Source organism: Colias croceus, chromosome 26 (assembly GCF_905220415.1).
Source record: "Colias croceus chromosome 26, ilColCroc2.1".
In the NCBI taxonomy this organism is placed as follows: domain Eukaryota; kingdom Metazoa; phylum Arthropoda; class Insecta; order Lepidoptera; family Pieridae; genus Colias; species Colias croceus.
This window is the reverse complement of record NC_059562.1, coordinates 6,698,626-6,717,351: the sequence shown is the minus strand read 5'-3', so window position 1 is coordinate 6,717,351 and position 18,726 is coordinate 6,698,626. Positions and strand designations below refer to the sequence as shown.

Here is an 18,726-nt window from a genome sequence, read left to right as displayed (position 1 = left end):
ATTTTCATCTATCCATTCAAAATTAAATAAGTCTTCTTGAAAATTTGTTTTCTATGGCCATAGGGTGTCAATATATGATATTAAATGGCCAATCTGTCACAAATTCTTCTTCTTCTCGGACAAAGAGAAGAAGAAGAAGGGTCTGTCTCTTGAAACAATGAAGTTACACTGATCAGCGAGTGCACACTACATAACGAATGTATAGGGGGCCACTTGGACTGTTATAGGGCGTAGTGCTGGCGCGGCAGCAGCACCCGCTGCACCAGCCCAGCCAGCGGTTATAGCACGCGCCCCACCTCCACCCCCGCGCCCCCCGCCCCACCGGCCCACCCGCCGCAAGCGCACGCCGGTGCTCGTCTAACGACGCTCTAACTGCCCTGGCCAAACTGGCCCAACTCTACCACGTCCACCCTCTACTCTACTTTAGGTGGTCATGCTCAAATTTTCGTTGATTTTATTACCCTACCTTTATCTCTAGACTTTTTGACGATCGTTTGACACGACCGGGCGGAACAAATTAGGTACTATTTAGAATAACTGTGTATACAAAGTGAGATTCGTAGAGTAGGTTTAAATTTTATACGTAAGGTTTCGGAAGTTCCGTTTGATTTCCCTTCTGTTTCTTTATGATAAATTGTTACAACTTTAAAAGCGGCGAGAAATTTACACTTGCGTATATAAAACTCACTTTATTGGAATGTGTACGAAAGATAATATACCGAATATTTCTAATACATTTTATGTTCGGACTTGAAGTCTATTTCTTAGTTTTAATGATAGAAATTTTCTGGTTGGACATTTCCAATAGCGACTTATACCTACGACCGCTATTAGAAATACGATTTCAGTATTAGAAATGAGGTAATCTAAAAATTAACTAGTTAGCACATTAGGCCTGACTAGTCTTAAAAATCCCTTGATACAGCCAGACTGAACGTAGTGTTGCTAGACATTTTTAATTTAAATGTTCTACCGTAACTATTTGTACCTACTCCGGACGTTTATTCTAAATCAGAAGTCTAATGACAATATAAAATTAAAGACTTAATTGTAAAAATATATTTTAAACAGTTTTTATAGTCCTATAATACGTATTTCTTGACCTGCCTTCCTCCACTCTCATTCAATGGATCAAAGAAAATGTTCATACTACCCGCAATTTTGTAAAAAATAATATGCATTATATTATACTTATAAAAATCCGATTAGGTACTGAGACTAAAGAAAATGCTGAGATTGATTAGAAACAGCTTTAAAATATCTTAGCTATTTGTAGTGAAATACGTTATTGAACTTTAGGTACTGTTATAAAATCTCATGCAGTATCCATGTTGATCATGGTATTAGAAAAAATTGCGATGTACCAAAAGTAAATATAACTCATTATTTAAACTTTAAAAGATCCAAGAAACAACCAATTCCTTCCATTCGTTTACATTTTGTAAAAAAGAATAAAAAAATGAAAAGACAGTAAAAACGGCACATAAAAATATATTATATCTCGCAAAAACTCAGAAATAAATCGGCGATAGTATTCATAATAATGTGTAGATAGAATTAAATTTGTAAAACTTGCAACACTGAATGATATACGTACTTTTTGAAATGTTCGGTGTTGCAAGTTAATCGCTGTAGGTGTAGGGATTCCCCTAGTAAGTGCCCTTTTAAAATCGGTGTAAATTTTAAATTATTATTAAATATATTATCAATTTTGTCCGTTTTACCACAAATCACATTCCTTAGGGTTAAGATTTATCCAAACATCATTGTTCCTTCCTTCCTAATCTGCAACACCTATATTTATACTTTGTTAACTAAAAAGGAATCTTTTTTAGATTTTTTTTGAAACCATGTTCTTTTAGAACATGGTTTCAAAGTAACCTTCACGCACAAATAGGTATACAGGATGGTGTCTATATTGAGCCTTTCACCATCCTGTATGCAATGCTTCCAAACATTACATTAGGTGCCAAGTATTTATTTTTTTGAGATTTTGCGTGAATTTATTAGAAAATCTATTGTTAAAATATTTCTTAGTAAGTATCTGCCGTATGGTGTTTTAATTGTTAATTTTATACTTTAAAGTCTATAATTAAAATTGTTGTCTACCCCATATAGTTTATAGATTATATTTAAAATCCAAAAGTGTTATTATTTACACCTTCCGTGTTACTAAATATTGTTGAAGGCACTCTTAAAGATTATGAAATCAATAATAGACTTTGAAAATTGTATTATCAGCTGTGAGTGAAAATAAGAAAACTATGTTTTACGTTGTGTGGCGCCATAGCACAATTTCTTTTTGTCTGATAAAATATACAGATAATACCTTAGGCTTAATATATCGGTCACATTACAGGCTAGACAAAATGCGTTATGCAAAATTAAATAGTATATATATTATAAAATTGTTCAATGATTGTAAATATTGTACAAAATGATTGACTTTAAAAATTTGAATTTTCTAATGAGTTTTATATTTCGATTAAAAGCTAGAATAATTAAATTTCTATTGTTATTTTGTGTCTAGTTGAAACCATTGTTTTAAATTTAAATAGAAACCACAGGAGTCAGAAAATAATGTAAATGCTTCCATGAATACTACATACCTTTTTTAATTTTTGGCAGTTGCAATGTACTAGCAAAAAATAGTTTTTTTTTTTTTGTCTTTATATTAGAAAAATAAAGAAATTCCTTGCTTCAAAGTTTGATTAACGTTCAAAACCTACGAAAATATTTAGCTATCCATTTTATCATCCAACAGAAGCAGCAAAATATGAAAAATTCTATTATTTTAAGTTTTCACTTTGAAACAGACACAATGTAAATATATTACTATTAAAAAAAATTATATTTACTCCATCAGTCATATTGAATTGAAAAATTTTTAATTATTATCTATATTTATTGTTTAAAATGATATTGTAAAGTTGTTTTCATATAAATAAAAAAAAAAGAAATCTCAACTGTTGTTTTTTTTCTACATTAATTATTATAATGTCCTTATGTGAGTAAAGGTAAGATAATTAAACAACTGCATGGGAGCAATACTTTATTATCACACATATTTACAAATCAGTGTTTGGCTGGTATTCATTTTAAAATACCTATTTAAAATGTGACTTCATTACATATATTATTTTTTCTTTTCGATTTAGAAATGAATGGATTTCATCAGTATACAAATAGTTTAAACGTAAATTTGTACATCATATACATACTTCCAAATGTCATTACATTCTGTTTTAACTGGCTATTTAAAGATATTGATCTATTTATCTATTAGTGTGCCTCTAACTCTCTTTTCTGTAGAGCTCTGAGCAGGCATCTCAGCCTGACGCTTATTCATACCTTTCCTTTCCAACTGTTTCTCAATTATTCTAGCATTATTAGCATAACTGTCTGCTACTTCCCGAGCTTCAATTTCATCTTCTTCCTCGTCTATAGTGGACACTGTCACAGAACTGAACTTACCCATGTTCTTAGTGTGTTTTGTGACCATAATTTTCTTGGGCTGAGCCAATGCTACTTGCTTATATATGTCTGTAACTTCACCCACTGTTTGAACTAGTGCTCCATCCATTATAAACACTACATTGCTCTCTTGGTCGTGCTTGTAATATATTGGAATAGCACATTTCTTACATTTTAACCTGTATTGCCTCTCGATTCCTTTTTCACGTTTCAAATACACTGTTTCGTCTGGATCTGATGTTATTTTATGCGCGTGTTTTGAGCCATCTATAACTCTTGCGCCGTCTGTGGGCCTGAGTGGAAGTCTATCTAGTGTACAATCTAGAATGAGGGACATTTGGCCACATAAACAATAATAAATGTGCAGTGGTTTCGTTTCATTGTACTCCTCCTGATCTTTAATGTCCGAACAGACGATACTCCTTGACACTACTTTAGGCATTCTTATGTGATTTAATCCGCACGGTTACGGTTAGGTTCTTAAGTTAGGAATTTATAATTACCTAATAATTTAAATAAGACGATAAATTATTAGGTAGTTCAAAATCAATCAGAATTTCCAAAATTCCAATGTTTGTTGTCACTTGTCAAATATCAGCACTCAGCCGTCAGTGTCATTTTCTAATGTGTGTTGGTTGCTGTGGTTGGTTGCATAAAAAATAAATAGGTATGCAATGGTTTTGTAATATTGTCTTTTTTCTTCTCCTTATCTACTTCTATGTTGATTACACGGTTTAATTTGGTTTAAATTATTGATTTAATAAATGAATAGGTACTACAAGAATTCTGTATTCTAGGAACTTATCATAGACAAGAAGTTATTATTCTAATGATACTTTAGTAAATTTTATGTTGGTACTCATGTATATAGTTCCGTGTTGGTACTTGTCTGATACATGTTGGTATTACCATATGTCAATTTTGCACCGATTGTCTTTTATTCCACCGAATTGTGTTTCATTGCACATGTTCATTGATTTTTGTGGAATTTAGGAAAAGTAAACAGATTTTCCTTAAGAAATGGGTGGTATAACAAGCCGATTCCGTGTTTCCAACTCAGGGTTAACCAGCACCGACATTAAAAATTTAGAAGATGCAAACAAACGTGAAAATCCAGGAACTTTAGATGAATTGCACAAAAAGACCAAAGGTAAGAATTTTATGCACAAATTACTCAATTTATGACAGTAAGAACAGATACCGGAGCAAGATATTCTTATTTCTTATAATTTTGTAAACATTTCATTCAGAAACATACTTGTATAATCAAAAGTAGGCTATCACCATAAAGTTTGGTTACCTTGTGATGTAATATCACTCAATACGATAAATTGTATTACGAAATTACAGTATTTGCTAAACGTTTTGCTAATTTAAGTGCATTTCCATATAAAATGCTCCCAAATCTTATAAGTGCTATTTATTTAATAATAAGGCCTAACCTAAATTTCTTAGAACAATAATTCTAACTTCATATACCTACCTATGTTTCAATAAAAAAACAAACGATTTGGTAAATAAATCAGTTCAAGTTTATTTATTGTCGACACTAAATTACCTTTAAAAATAAAAATCATACATTTATGTATTGTTTTGATAAAAACTTGTGACTATTTGAAAATTTAATTTAATGTTGATAATATTCCTTATGTCTAGCTGAAACTAAAAAAATGTATAATTCCATATTACACATTTGTAATTAAAGGAATGTCAGTAATAATTTATTACTGTAAACCTACAAAAAAAAACTTTTTTATATGTACTATGTTGTAGGTATTAGTTACACAAGATTATTATTAGTGATTAAATCTGTGTTATAAAAAATATTTTATTCATCATTCACTTGTTAAAGTCTTTACATTTTTCCTCATCTATTAAGACAGTATTAAAACTAAATATATTTACAAAGTATGGTATACTGTATAATAATAAGTTACATTCTACTCATGCAATATATTATTATGCAGAGGCTAGTTTGATTGGATCAATTTTCCTTTTAAATCTTTCATACAAATATTATAAAGCTGAAGAGTTTGTTTGTTTGTTTGAACGCGCTAATCTTGGGATCTACTGGTCCGATTTGAAAAATTCTTTCGGTGTTAGATAGCCCGTTTATCGAGGAAGGCTATAGGCTATATATCATCACACTAAGACCAACAGGAGCGGAGAAATGCGGGTGAAACCGCGGGGAACAGCTAGTCTTTCATACAAAAACTACTATGAAATGTGGTAGTATGTAATTGAAATTATACAGACATAAAAATCAATGATTGTAATAACTACACCTGACAATGCAAAAAGCGGTATGTTTAATATTTCACCACATCATCACATGCTGTAAAATATTTCAGATGTAATGCCGGTGAACTTTGAAGGTGGTAAACTGATGGTGAACAGGGGAATATCCAATCACTTCCAGGTAAATTCACTTTTGTTACCTCTAGCTGAATCTAAAATATTACATTTATTTCATAAAATTGTATACTTCCATATTTATGACTACAAATTAAAGTAATATCAATAACTAGCGGTCCGCCCCGGCTTCGCCCATGGTACATATTTATATTTTCTCTTCATAAGAACCATCCTTGTACTTCAAGGAATATAATAATAAAAAAGGATTATCAAAATCGGTCCACCTGTTCACACGTGATGCCATGACAACGGGAAACAAGTTTCATTTATATATAGATGAATTATACCCATACCCAGTTACATCTCTGTTTTAATTAAAGTAATGGTAAATCTCTTAATCAAAGCTAAATTGTTAATAATCTAATCTTATCTATATTATATTGTCATAACCAACCAAAACATACTTATTTTCACTCTTCATTCATTTAAAAAGCTTTGCATAATATACTAACGAGATTAAAAATAATTTATAGATTTTTATATTTGCTTTGCATAATATTTTCATAAGATGAACCAAACATTACATTCCAGATGTCGCACACGCTAACAATGAGTTCCGCACAGAACGGCTACAAGTTAGGAGCGACATACATTGGGACAAAGCAGATATCCCCCACCGAGGCCTTCCCTGTCGTGCTCGGTGACGTGGACCCGGCCGGCAATGTTAACTTTAACTTTATACACCAGTTGACTCCTGAAGTGCGGCTTAAAGCTGCTGCACAGGTATGTCTTATGTTATTTATATGTTTTAAACTGTAAGTTACTTAACATATAAGTAATGATGAAGCTTAAAGATGTTATCGCTATTATTCTTGTAAATTGAAATTACAAAACTAACAAAATAAGTGAAATTAAAAAACCATGACATGAAACCTAATTAAAATAGCTATAAACAATTCTATTTCTACTCCATAAAAATGAAGTAATTAAACAAATTACTTACTATATCCCACAAAATAAATTTACAAATATACTCAAAAATCAAAATATGTTAACTTACTGAAAAATATATGTTTTCAGATTCAAGAATGCAAGCTAACAGCCACACAAGGCACGTTGGAGTACAAAGGGTCGGATTATACATTAGCAATGGCGTTTGGTAAACCAGACTTTAGTGAAAAGTCAGCTGTTGTTGTTGGACATTACTTGCAGGTGGGCAATTTTTATTATTTTATTTGTTAAGTTTTTAGGTAGTAATAAATGCCAAATCATCATGTTGTGGTTAATGAATTAATTTTTAAAATGTGTGCATGTCTAAATAAATAATAATAAACTTGTTTGAACGCAACACGAATTTTGCGACGTGATATTTTTATGATTGTTACAAAGCAACCTGTGCATTTTTATCAGAGCCATAAAACGAATTTTGCTCTTTTTTGCTCAAAGAACAGGTTTTAATGATTATTGATTTGATTGATTTTTCCATTCTGGATTAGGAGAATAACTATTAATAATTTACAAAACTATTAAAGCATCTAGTATATAATTGAATTATTGCAGTCGGTGAGCAAGCGGCTGGCGCTGGGCGCGGAGCTTGTGTACCAGTCGAGCGCGCGAGTCATGGGCGGAGAGATCGCTATCGTGTCCGCAGCCGCAAGATACACTATGGACGGTTAGTATAATATTATTGTGTACATCGTAGTGGCAATCATAAACTCAAACTTTTATAAAACGATGTAACTTGATACAATATTAAAAATCATATAAAATCAATTGCGGCTTTTAAAATTAATAAATTTAAAAAATAATAAATTTTCCTGTAAATGATTTAAGTAAAACGTGATTGTTTTCGTTAGAACCAATACACGAATATTATAAAAATAAAAACGCGTGAGTTCTTATTGCTAAACGAACATTTTCGATTTTTTTGCGAAATACATGTACTTATTAGGTACACAAAATACTCTTTATATTAGTATTTATTTGCTATGTATGTATTGTATTGCATGTATTGTATTGCATGTATTGTATTGCAGATTCCGAAGTGTCGGCAACATTAGGGCCGGCCAGCTTCCACGTGTGCTACTTCAAACAGGCCAGTGAACAGTTGCAAGTGAGTATATGTATTATATTTATTAATTTTACGGCGCTATGTATATAAAAAATCAATAAAACAACTAATTTAAAATATTAAGTTAGACCGTACTGTATGTGAATGTCCAAGTTTAATAATATTTGTATAGAATTTGTACATTGTATAATGATAAATAATAATCATCAACCACTTCTGAAACTATTGATATATTCTTTGTTAGTCCTTTGGCTATGATTCAGGATTGTACATAAGTTTATCAGATAATTAATGAGAAAGCCATAACAGTAACAATGTTTCGTATAAATCTTCAGGTGGTAGCAGAAATGGACACATCGTTCCGAGGGATGGAGTCGACGGGCACCATCGGCTACCAGGTCACCATACCCAAGGCAGAGCTGGTCTTTAGAGGTATTACAAGCATTACAATATTGCAATTAAGTACATCTAGTTTAATCTTAACAAAAGGAAACATCACGACATCAAATTAAAGAAACACTCAAAAACACAATGTTTCCATTTTGCAATTGTATAGATTCTATACCAATATCTTTAATATTTACACTCCAAGAGTTATTGATATTAAATAATAATTAAATGTAAAAAATTTAAAGACACTATCTTTGCATATTAAATAAGCATCTCATTGTTAGAAATAATTATTATAATTCAAATTTATCCATTTCTCATATCTAATTCTAAAATTCCAGGTATGGTAGACTCTAACTGGAACATAGGCGCAGTCCTCGAAAAGAAGCTGCAGCCGCTCCCGTTCACGTTCGCGCTCTCGGGCATGGCGAACCAGGCCAAGCAGCAGTTCAAGTTCGGCTGCGGCCTGATCATCGGCTAGTGACAGTGTTTGTGTTAGTGCAGTGTTAGTGATACCCAACTGTGTGTTTGTGTGAGTCGTCGAAATGATAACGGTTCGATTTGTTTCTGTACGCTGAAGATTTTTGAAGTGAAACTTCTTTGAGAGTAAAATTACAAGGTCCCGTCATGGCTATACCGTCGCATCATAGAGTAAGGCGACGATTTTGGTATCTTTGCATCTTGCCAAAGAAGTTTCACTTCTGACACGTGTGCTCGGCACACACGCTCCTTTGTATAATGTAACCTCCCAAATGCTGTTAAGAGGTCACCTGCTTTTGCCAATATATTGAAATATGTGTATAATTTTAGTATACAATGATCTTGTTCGAATAAACCATCATATTGAATTTCATTAATATACAAACAACATTTAAGCACAAAATATGCTACGCAAGTTCGCTTATGCCATTGTCAGATCAATAAAATTGCCTCGCTCAATTATTTTATTTGCCATTACAAGCTGATAATTGTTTTACACAAATGTACGACATCAATATTTCCTTGTACTTAAACAAAGAACATATTTTTTGAACTTTGACTTTTATAATTGGAAAATTTTACTGATTCTGTTAAAAATTACTTGACTTGTAATGTCATCATATAGCATTTTTTATTCATTATCATCAGCTCATTATGATCCCACTATTGGGACATGGGGCTCCGATAAGGGTACAGACCATAATCTAAAACACTGGCCAAGCTCAGTTTAGCATATGTCGGTTTCCGTAATGGTTTCCTCACAATGTTTTTTTCCATTATTTTGTTTGTTTGAAGAAAAAATATTAGCATTAGATAAACTTTTACATTTTGCCAGAAAAAAGATCGACTGCTCTTTTAATTCAGTCAGGGTTACAACAGAATCAGTCCCAATGTTGGAATTTATAATTTTAATATCAACCAAATATTATGATAAAAGTATGTGAATGCAAGTAATTCATATTATTTTTGTGGTCAGGTATTTTGTATACATATACTTTAAGTGTTTACATGGTATTCTGTGTGTTCTTTTGCTTTCCACCAGAAAGGCATTTATGACAATATGGTCACTATTATAAATCTTTGATTGTAGTTTTGAAGTGAAACTTCTTTATCGGGGTTGGAAAAAAATTTAGTGTAACATTTTTTCGTTACGCGTGACATTTTTCCGTTACGCGCCGTCTTTTTCTTATCCCTACCACGCGTAATTCGACGTATTTCTGTAAAGTTGCATATAGTAAGTTATTTTTTGAAAAATAAGGTCATAAAGAAGTTTCACTTCTTACGTGTGTACACTAGTACACGCACACATTATTTTACAATTGTAATCAGTATTTATAACTTGATTATTCAATGCATTTTGTTTTATCATCAATAGTTTATTCATTTTCATCTAAAATATTGTGTTAATTATATTAATATTGGCTGTTAGTTATATTATATAAAATCTATTGTATTTGATTGTAAACTATGTTACTTATAAAGAAATGAATCAACTCTAGTATTCATATACAAAAGTGCAAAAGAGATTTAATTTATCGCAATTAGATTCAATTCTTTATTTGTATGCATTTTCATTATAAAAGTGACCATGTCAGCTGTTATCCATCCTTATGTACAATGTATGAATGTAGATAGATATGGCGTATTGTAAATAGGGCCTGTTGTTAAACTGTTTATTTTTAATAGAGTTATGTTAATTAATCAACTGGTGTTTTATTTAACTAAACCCCCTTTTACCTGGTGGTAAATACCTATCCAAACCTTTAGTTAAGTTTTTCCAATTCACACACAATATACCTACACAAATATTAATATTTATACAATACTAGAGGTCTGCCCCGGCTTCGCCCGTGGTCAAATTTCGCAATAAAAGGTAGCCTATGTCCTTTCTCGGGTATCAAAATATCTCCATACCAAATTTCATGCAAATTGGTTCAGTAGTTTAGGCGTGATTGAGTTACAGACAGACAGACAGAGTTACTTTCGCATTTATAATATTAGTATGGATATATGTACATGTTTCACTTGATCACACCAAGAGAACGAGTTTCGATGAGTATTTTAAGGATTTTAGATACCTAGTTGATAGGTAAATTATTGTTAGAATGAAAAATTGTGAGTATTCAAATTAACCAAACAACACGCTATTTACTCATGAACAGCAAAACTGTCTGTCGGTTGAGCTAGTAAGAACCATTCCCTCGCCCAAAAGAAAATATTCATGTAATTTTAAGCGAATCCATTTTAACAGTCCATCCAGTTAAATTTTTTTTAATGTACATCATTCAGATATTGAAATTATCCCCTGTGAAAGTTGCACTCATATTGGATCTATGCTAAACGTCAATTTAAGGCGAAATACAATCGTGTTTGTGCACCTTTTGGGCTACGCCCCCTGGGTGGAGCATAAGAGCGCGAGGGACGCTTCACGAAAATCCCCTCGCCAAGCCTACATCTAAAAACCGTTACCTAAGTGGTTTTTCGATGTTTTACTAAACAAAGACGTTATTTTTTTACTCGAAGACAGCAAACGATTTACCGTTTCATTCTATCATTCACAAAATAGGTATTTATATTATTTAGGTATTTCTCCGTTTTCTTGACAAGACAGTCAAGAAAAGAAAATATAACTTGATTGCATATTTTAATGAAAAGTCGGCAATGTACTAAGTGGGCGGGGAAATAAAATGCGAAAACATAGAAAGAAAATATAAAGATCATTTATTTGACTCCACAATATTAACAGACACAATAGGTACAATATTAATTAAAACAATACAACATGAAACAAAAATAACGATTGAAACAAAACATTACAAGTTCAATAAATGCAAGAAGGGGTCAACTCACACCAAAAGAGCGGCGAAGCGCAGCGAAGCGGAGCGCAGGTTCAGTGCCATATGAATTTTAACTTTATTTTCATTACTATAATACTGAGGTCGCGGGAATTCCCGAGAATGTTCGAGCGGCCGCTGGCAATATCCCGCCCCTCGCGCCCGCTCCCCGCACGCGTAAAACGTAGTGAAATATTATCCTCTTTGGTCTGTGCGCGCGAGCATTCGCATTTTCCTTGCAGTGCAACGAATACAGAAGTGATGGAGGATGAAGAAAAACTTATTTATTTGGTGCAAATGTACGACTGCCTGTACAATATCAAATCAAGGCATTACAGCAACAAACAAATTAAAAATAACGCTTGGCAAAAAGTGGGCGCTGAAATGAATATGTCTGGTATGTATTTGTTTAATTATTTTTATTTGAAAACTAGATTTCCACCCGCGGCTTCGCCCGCGTTTTCAAAGGAAAACCCGCATAGTTCCCGTTCCCGTGGGATTTCCGGGATAAAACCTACCTACCCTATGTGTTAATCCAAGTTACCTTCTATATGTGTGCTAAATTTCATTGTAATCGGTTCAGTAGTTTTTAAGTGAAAGAGTAACAAACATCCATACATCCATACAAAATTTCGCCTTTATAAGAGCGTTTTCACATTATCCGATCCGATATCGGATATCGGACGCCGATAGCCGATATGCCAGCGGCTATCCGACGATAATGTTCAGTGTTGCCAACTCAATTTTCGAAAAGGCAGTATACCAACAGCAAAAAAGTACTAGTTTGTGTATTTTCAGTCTTATAGAGCGCTAAATCTTTAAAAAAATTCTTTGCTTTACATAACCTAAAACCCTTTCTATTAAAAGAAACCTTTTTTTATTAAGAAAACACACATTTAAGTATTTATAGGCATTAAAAATACGATTTATATCTTCAAAAAAAGGAGGAGATTTCACACCGATTTTATTTTTATTTTGAATTTACAACAAAGAATACAAAGTTTGAAAACTCTTAATTCTAAAATAATTGCATATGACAATAAAATAATTTATGTATCTTTACTTACAGGAAATTACAACAATCATATTACAAATAAATTTGAACGGGTTGACAATATTATTTTAGGATATTACAGTGTAATAAGAAAAAGAAAAGAAAATGTGAACAAAGATTGCTTATATTCTAGGAGGTAGCAACGTTGACAAGTGAGCATTTTAGTATAGTTGGTTCTTTGATATGCTGTTCCTCTTGCTATTTCGGTTAGAGTCCGGGCTGTCTGGCTGGCCGCAGTGGTTGCGTTTAATAGTGCGCATCTTATCTGCACAGGAAAATATCCTTAATTTAAAGTCATTTTTTAACGCGTAATTTTTAATCGTTTGCCTTTAGATAGATCCATTAGACATACATTTTTTATTGCAAGACGTTTTTTTCGTTGTTAAATAGGTGCCAGACGCAATTTTTATTTCAAAATAATTAAAATATCATCGAAATAAGTGAAATTCCATCAACATGAGTCCCAGTGAAGGATAAGTAATCACTGTGTTACTTATACTATATATAATATTCATTTACTATTTACAGTTTTATTGCAACAATCTACCATATCGCCTCCTTTTTCCCAACGAACCTCAAATAGGACGTTAATGTAAACTTGATAAAAACCAAATTTCATCAAGAAATTAAAGACTTTTTAACGGATTTTAAACGCGATTTATTCATTGTATTATTTTCCCAAGTCTTTAATTTCAAAATGTATAATACTCGCGTAAAATCAAGCACTAGAAAATACAAATATCATCAAATTCATATTTATACCCAAAAGTGTAATAAATATGAAACCATCTATTAAAAATATTAGTTTACTAATTATTCAATATAAGTATTAAAAAAGGATAATATAATATAAATAATAAAGTTATTACTTACCTTTTAAGCGGACTCATGTTGATGTAATTTCACTTATTTCGATGACATTTTAGTTATTTTGAAATAAAAATTGCGTATGGCACCTATTTTACAACGAAAAAAACGTCTTGCAATAAAAAAATTATGTCTGATGGATCTATCTAAAGGCAAACGATTCAAAATTACGCGTTAAAAAATGACTTTAAATTAAGGATATTTTCCTGTGCAGATAAGATGCGCACTATTAAACGCAACCACTGCGGCCAGCCAGACAGCCCGGACTCTAACCGAAATATCAAGAGAAACAGTATATCAAAAACCCAACTATACTAAAATGACTTTTTTTTTAACGTTGCTAGCTCCCGTACCATTAAATATTGTATCACTTAATAAATTTATCATAGGTACTACATGAACTTTTATAATTGTATAATATAGTGAAAAAATGACTAAATGACTAGGTACGTCTTGCTAAAAATACATTTAATTGATTTTGAAAGGTATTTACTAATATGTATTACTAAAACTATTAACTAATAATAGGTTGTAGTAGGTATTGATATAAATTTATTTAATTTATAATGTGTTAACATATACTTACTATACAAATTACCGATATCAAAACTATTTAGTAAATTATAGCACATCTGAGCATATCTAAATATTATGCAGTAATTAATGACATCAAATCTTTTTTAAAGTGAAACTTTTATTACATCGTCTCAAACTTTTTGGTCTGTGTAGCGCATGTCGCGTGACGGTCGGCTGCCGAGTAGGTATAAAGCAGTGTTCGGAACCGTACGATAATTATCGTACAAACACGATAATTTTTAGTTAAATGTCTATAGTGTGAAAAAAAGTTTCACTTTTACCGTGGTTTCATAAAACCACACAACATTTTTACATTTTACTTTTCTTTTTTTGAAGTTGTTTTTTTTTAACGTAGTTATTTTTAATGTCTGTACAACTATGATCTATCATTACAATTTTTTATAATTATACCTTTTTTATCAACTGGCAATTTAGTTTAGTTTTTTCTAAAAATTCTGGCAACACTCATGATGATATCGGAACGATTTTATCGGACAATGTGAAAGAGCAAATTGTATCCGATATCCGATATCGGATCGGATAATGTGAAAACGCTCTAATAGTAATAGGATTAAATTATAACATTTTAATTAAAATGAAAAAAAAAAACGTTGTGTGGTTTTATGAAACCACGGTAAAAAAAACTTACACTAATTATCGTATTTGTACGATAACTATCGTACGTCACGCGACATGCGCTACACAGACCAAAAAGTTTGAGACGATGTAATAAAAGTTTCACTTTAAAAACTTTAAATTGTTGCGATGTCGACAGCAAATTGTAGAATTCGTTAGTTTATGTACATACGGCGCATTCTATTGTAAAACTTCACACCATTTTGTTAAATCTGCTTAACCCTAGAAGCCCAATTTACGTAAATTTGACGTAATACCGCGGCGAAATACCTCTGTATCTTTTATATTTAAAATCGGATCGGTTTGAACTCTAGAACCAACTCATTACCCGTCGAGACCTAGCAGTACATAGGGTCATTGCGCCTGTTCGCGTCCACATGCCTATTCGCGTCCATTTTGCGGATATCTTTTAAGAAAATTCACGAAAATAACAATACTTTAGGTAAAATTATAAAAAAATGTTGTACCACGGTAAAAGTGAAACTTAGGCACAAAATTATCGTATTTGTACGATAATTATCGTACGGTTCGACCGTCACGCGACATGCGCTACACAGAGCAAAAAGTTTGAGACGATGTAATAAAAGTTTCACTTTAACAAGAAAAACATTTATTTTAGTATTATTATTTTACAAAGTCAGTTAAACTTTAAGTAATACAAATACAATCAGTAATCAAAGTTTACTATTGGTAGAGTATTTTCAGAAAACAAAGTGCCCGCGCGCGGGCGACCTCCGGCATCGTTCATTGGGCGCGGTTTTTTGAATTGTTTGATTTCGATATCGATTGTTTTATAATCGGCGATACCGATATATCGGCTTGCCGATTATATCGGTATCGGTATCGTTACATCCCTAATCTATATCTTAATATATATAAATCTCGTGTCACAATGTTTGTCCTCAATGGACTCCTAAACCACTTAACCGATTATAATAAAATTCACACACCATGTGCAGTTCGATCTAACTTGAGAGATAGGATAGTTTAAACATGTAGGTACCACGGGCGAAGCCGGGGCGGACCACTAGTCTATATATATAAAACTCAAAGGTGACTGATATAGTGATCTAAATCTAGAGTAACAGTCCCGGTAGTTTGTCTACTTTTGTCCGTGTGTATACAGGGTGTAATTGACGGTGTGAACAATACTTAAAGGGTTCGTTGTGACCATTATACTGAGTTGAAATCTAGTAGAATAATTGTTCACCGGAAATGTTGCTATCCCGAATAGCAACAGTAAATCGATATTTTAGGTATTGTGTTTTTCGTTAATAATTTTGTTAATGTGTACTTTCTTGTAATTTTTTCTTGCGAAATATGCATTAAACATTAGAATACATCTCTCCCGCAAAAAAAGATTTGTTTTTTATTTTTTTCTTGTATTTTTTATTTATTTTTTTTGAGAATAGTATATTCTTGCTTAACAAAGTCAATGAAATCTAAAAAAAAAATATTTTTTTTGACGGAATAACAAAGAAAATTGTTAGAAAATGCAGAAAAAATGCCGGCGGAAAATTCCAGTGGATGTCAACTCAGAATCATGGTCTGAACTCACCCTTTAAGTTTAGTTCACACCGTTAATTACACCCTGTATATTATTATCTAGATTATATAATATGTTACCATGGTAAAAAATTAAAAACATAACAAGATTGTTATATTAATAATTATATTACTGCCATTTTCAGTGGAGGATTGCCAAAAGTCTTGGAAGAAATTACGAGACAGTTATAGAAAGGGCATTTTATTAAGAGAGATTAGAAGTGGGTCAGCTAGAACAGTAGAACGCCCATTAAAATTTGAGAAAGAATTAGAATTCATAAAACCCTTCATGAAAAGCAGGAAACAAATTTCAAATTTATCAAGTTCGCCAGAAGATTCAGATATTACCACAGATGGCGAAAATCAGTATATGTCACCAAGACCGCAGTCGCAGCTATTACCGTCACCACGTCCACAGTCGCAGTTATCAGCGTCGCCACGGCCACAGTCCCAGCTATCAACCCGGACCTCTTCATCCAACGAACAGCCTCTCAAAATGTCAAATTTATTATTCAAACAATATATTGAAGAAAAGCAAATAGAACATGACCCAACCATTAGTTTTTTCATAACGATGGGTCGAACTGTGAAAACAATGCCTAAAAATATTCAAGCCAAATTAAAGGGCGAAATTTTCCGCCTTATAAATGAAACGGAAATAAGACTTGCCGATGACACCAAAGGTCAAATCAATCAAATCACAACAAAGGTCCTCTTCCTCTGATTCTGTATTGCGCGTAGAGGATTACGAAACCAATATCGATACGACATATTTTGACTATTAAAGAACTATTGCCTAAATTTTCTTTCTATTTTTTGTTAGAATAGTGTATTTGAACAATAAATAACAATACAATGGAACCATATATTTTTTATTTATTTACTCATGTGAGGCAGACTGATAGTCTTTCTTTAGCGGAAATAGCCAATCTATAATTGGTATTTTGTTTTTCAATATGTGGCCTGAGAATTTCCAACAAACTTTCAAATTGGTCATAGTTCATTTTATAATAGTCATAATGAATGCTAAATTTGTGCAAAATGTTTGAAATTGGCCAATCAAACGTCTTTTCTTGCACAGGTCGTGTACCCAAAAGTTTCTTTTTCTTTTTAATCTTTCCCTCCTTACCTCTTCGGCCTCTTCCTCTTCTTCTTCCACTATATGTGCAATAATAATTAAATCCAAAATACCCATTCTCACTGCGAACACAAGTTTCCTCGAGTTTTGTTGAAAGTGAACTGTGCATGAAGAGCGACCCGTGAATCATCGCGGGAAGGCGCGCGGATTCCCGCGACTGCTCGAGAAGTCGCTGGAACGCTCGAGAAGTCGCGGGTCTCCGTGACTCCGCGCTTCGCCGCTCTTTTGGTGTGAGTTGACCCTAAAATAAAATAAAATGAAGCCGAAAAGTGAGCCAAGTCAGGTACACCAGGTAGGCCACTCAGCATAAGTTGCAACGCAGCGCAGTTGCAACGCTGATTTTCAGTGGGGCCCCTCTCTGAAGCGATTGGAGCGGCAGTACGTTCATAGATATCTTTATATAAAATAGCAAGATTAAAATGACTGTGAAGTGTGAACCCCATGTTTAGGACGGTTGCAGCCACGGAATCTATACATTACATTACATTACATATTACATTACATTACATATTATAATAAATCTGTAGAAGGGTCAATTCTGTACATTGAAAATATTGAAAAAATAAATACCAGGGGGTGTTACTGGATCGATACCAAACCCAAATATGTGATTAAAAAAATTTTTATCTGTCTGTCTGTCTGTATGTGAAGGCATCACGTGAAAACTAACGGTTCGATTTCGATGAAACTTGGTATAATTATACCTTATTATCCTGGGCGTAAAATAGGATACTTTTTATCCTGGAAAAATACGTAGAAAAAAATTAATTTTAATTTTTCAGTTTTATCCATAGACGTTGTTCTGTAGAACCGTGAACACACGTTGCGTATTATTATAGGCCTAGCCGTATTTGGGTCCAATAGATATTTATAAGATGTCATGGTCAGAGTTACTCAAAATGGAGAAATAAACCATCCACGCGAAGACCGACACCCGCGCGGACGGAGTCGCGGGCGGAAGCTAGTGGATAAATAAGGTTGCGGCCGCGGCGCGGCGCCAGAATTGAATAACTTTGCTATTTGTTCCGTTGCGACGTAGCATAGAATCTCACGGACCGCAGAGCAAGTAATATTGACGGACTCTAACGGACGTAATGACAAAAAAAAGTGTAGTAGGTACTTAGATTATGAACAAAACCATTCGCAGTTTCTGAATGAATTGTGTTTCGCCGCGGGCCGCCGCGCCCCTTCTCTCATCTATATATATTTTTTATGTACATTTTTAATTTCACAATATTTTTAAATGAAATGCCCAATTTCAAGAGTTCAGAACAGGTACCTATTGAAATTATCTTGAATACGAAAT

At 32.8% G+C, this 18,726-nt stretch overlaps 4 protein-coding genes across 4 annotated transcripts in view; 3 read left to right on the top strand and 1 right to left on the bottom strand.

Moving 5' to 3' along the window:
* The window catches only part of LOC123703580 (muscle calcium channel subunit alpha-1-like), a 62,958-nt gene extending 61,120 nt beyond the window's left edge, over nt 1–1,838 (top strand). Inside the window, exon 48 of the mRNA XM_045651664.1 lies at nt 206–1,838. Coding sequence (XP_045507620.1) covers nt 206–361 — 156 coding nt within the window. The 3' untranslated portion in view covers nt 362–1,838. The remainder of the gene's footprint in view (nt 1–205) is intronic.
* Nucleotides 1,839–3,039: 1,201 nt separating this feature from the next.
* On the bottom strand, nt 3,040–3,970 carry LOC123703591 (STING ER exit protein). The gene has a single exon (XM_045651677.1). It carries the CDS (start codon nt 3,914–3,916, stop codon nt 3,272–3,274), a length of 645 nt encoding a protein of 214 aa, XP_045507633.1. The 5' UTR covers nt 3,917–3,970; the 3' UTR covers nt 3,040–3,271.
* Nucleotides 3,971–4,382: 412 nt separating this feature from the next.
* LOC123703584 (mitochondrial import receptor subunit TOM40 homolog 1-like) lies at nt 4,383–10,475 on the top strand. The gene is made up of 8 exons (XM_045651671.1): nt 4,383–4,624; nt 5,826–5,893; nt 6,421–6,612; nt 6,910–7,041; nt 7,390–7,501; nt 7,866–7,942; nt 8,236–8,332; nt 8,632–10,475. The coding sequence occupies exons 1-8, from the start codon at nt 4,495–4,497 to the stop codon at nt 8,769–8,771; spliced, it is 948 nt and encodes a 315-aa protein (XP_045507627.1). The 5' UTR covers nt 4,383–4,494; the 3' UTR covers nt 8,772–10,475.
* A 1,322-nt stretch (nt 10,476–11,797) lies between these two features.
* On the top strand, nt 11,798–17,143 carry LOC123703588. Its single transcript, XM_045651675.1, has 2 exons — nt 11,798–12,001; nt 16,429–17,143. Exons 1-2 carry the CDS (start codon nt 11,866–11,868, stop codon nt 17,004–17,006), a joined length of 714 nt encoding a protein of 237 aa, XP_045507631.1. The 5' UTR covers nt 11,798–11,865; the 3' UTR covers nt 17,007–17,143.
* The last annotated feature ends 1,583 nt before the right edge of the window (nt 17,144–18,726 follow it).

Coding starts and splice junctions, on each gene's coding strand:
- LOC123703588 (XM_045651675.1), top strand. CDS start 11,866: ATGGAGGATGAAGAAAAACTTATTTATTTGGTGCAAATGTACGACTGC. Junction 12,002..16,428: donor CGCTGAAATGAATATGTCTG/GTATGTATTTGT, acceptor TGCCATTTTCAG/TGGAGGATTGCCAAAAGTCT.
- LOC123703591 (XM_045651677.1), bottom strand. CDS start 3,916: ATGCCTAAAGTAGTGTCAAGGAGTATCGTCTGTTCGGACATTAAAGAT.
- LOC123703584 (XM_045651671.1), top strand. CDS start 4,495: ATGGGTGGTATAACAAGCCGATTCCGTGTTTCCAACTCAGGGTTAACC. Junction 7,502..7,865: donor CGCAAGATACACTATGGACG/GTTAGTATAATA, acceptor ATTGTATTGCAG/ATTCCGAAGTGTCGGCAACA. Junction 7,943..8,235: donor AGGCCAGTGAACAGTTGCAA/GTGAGTATATGT, acceptor ATAAATCTTCAG/GTGGTAGCAGAAATGGACAC.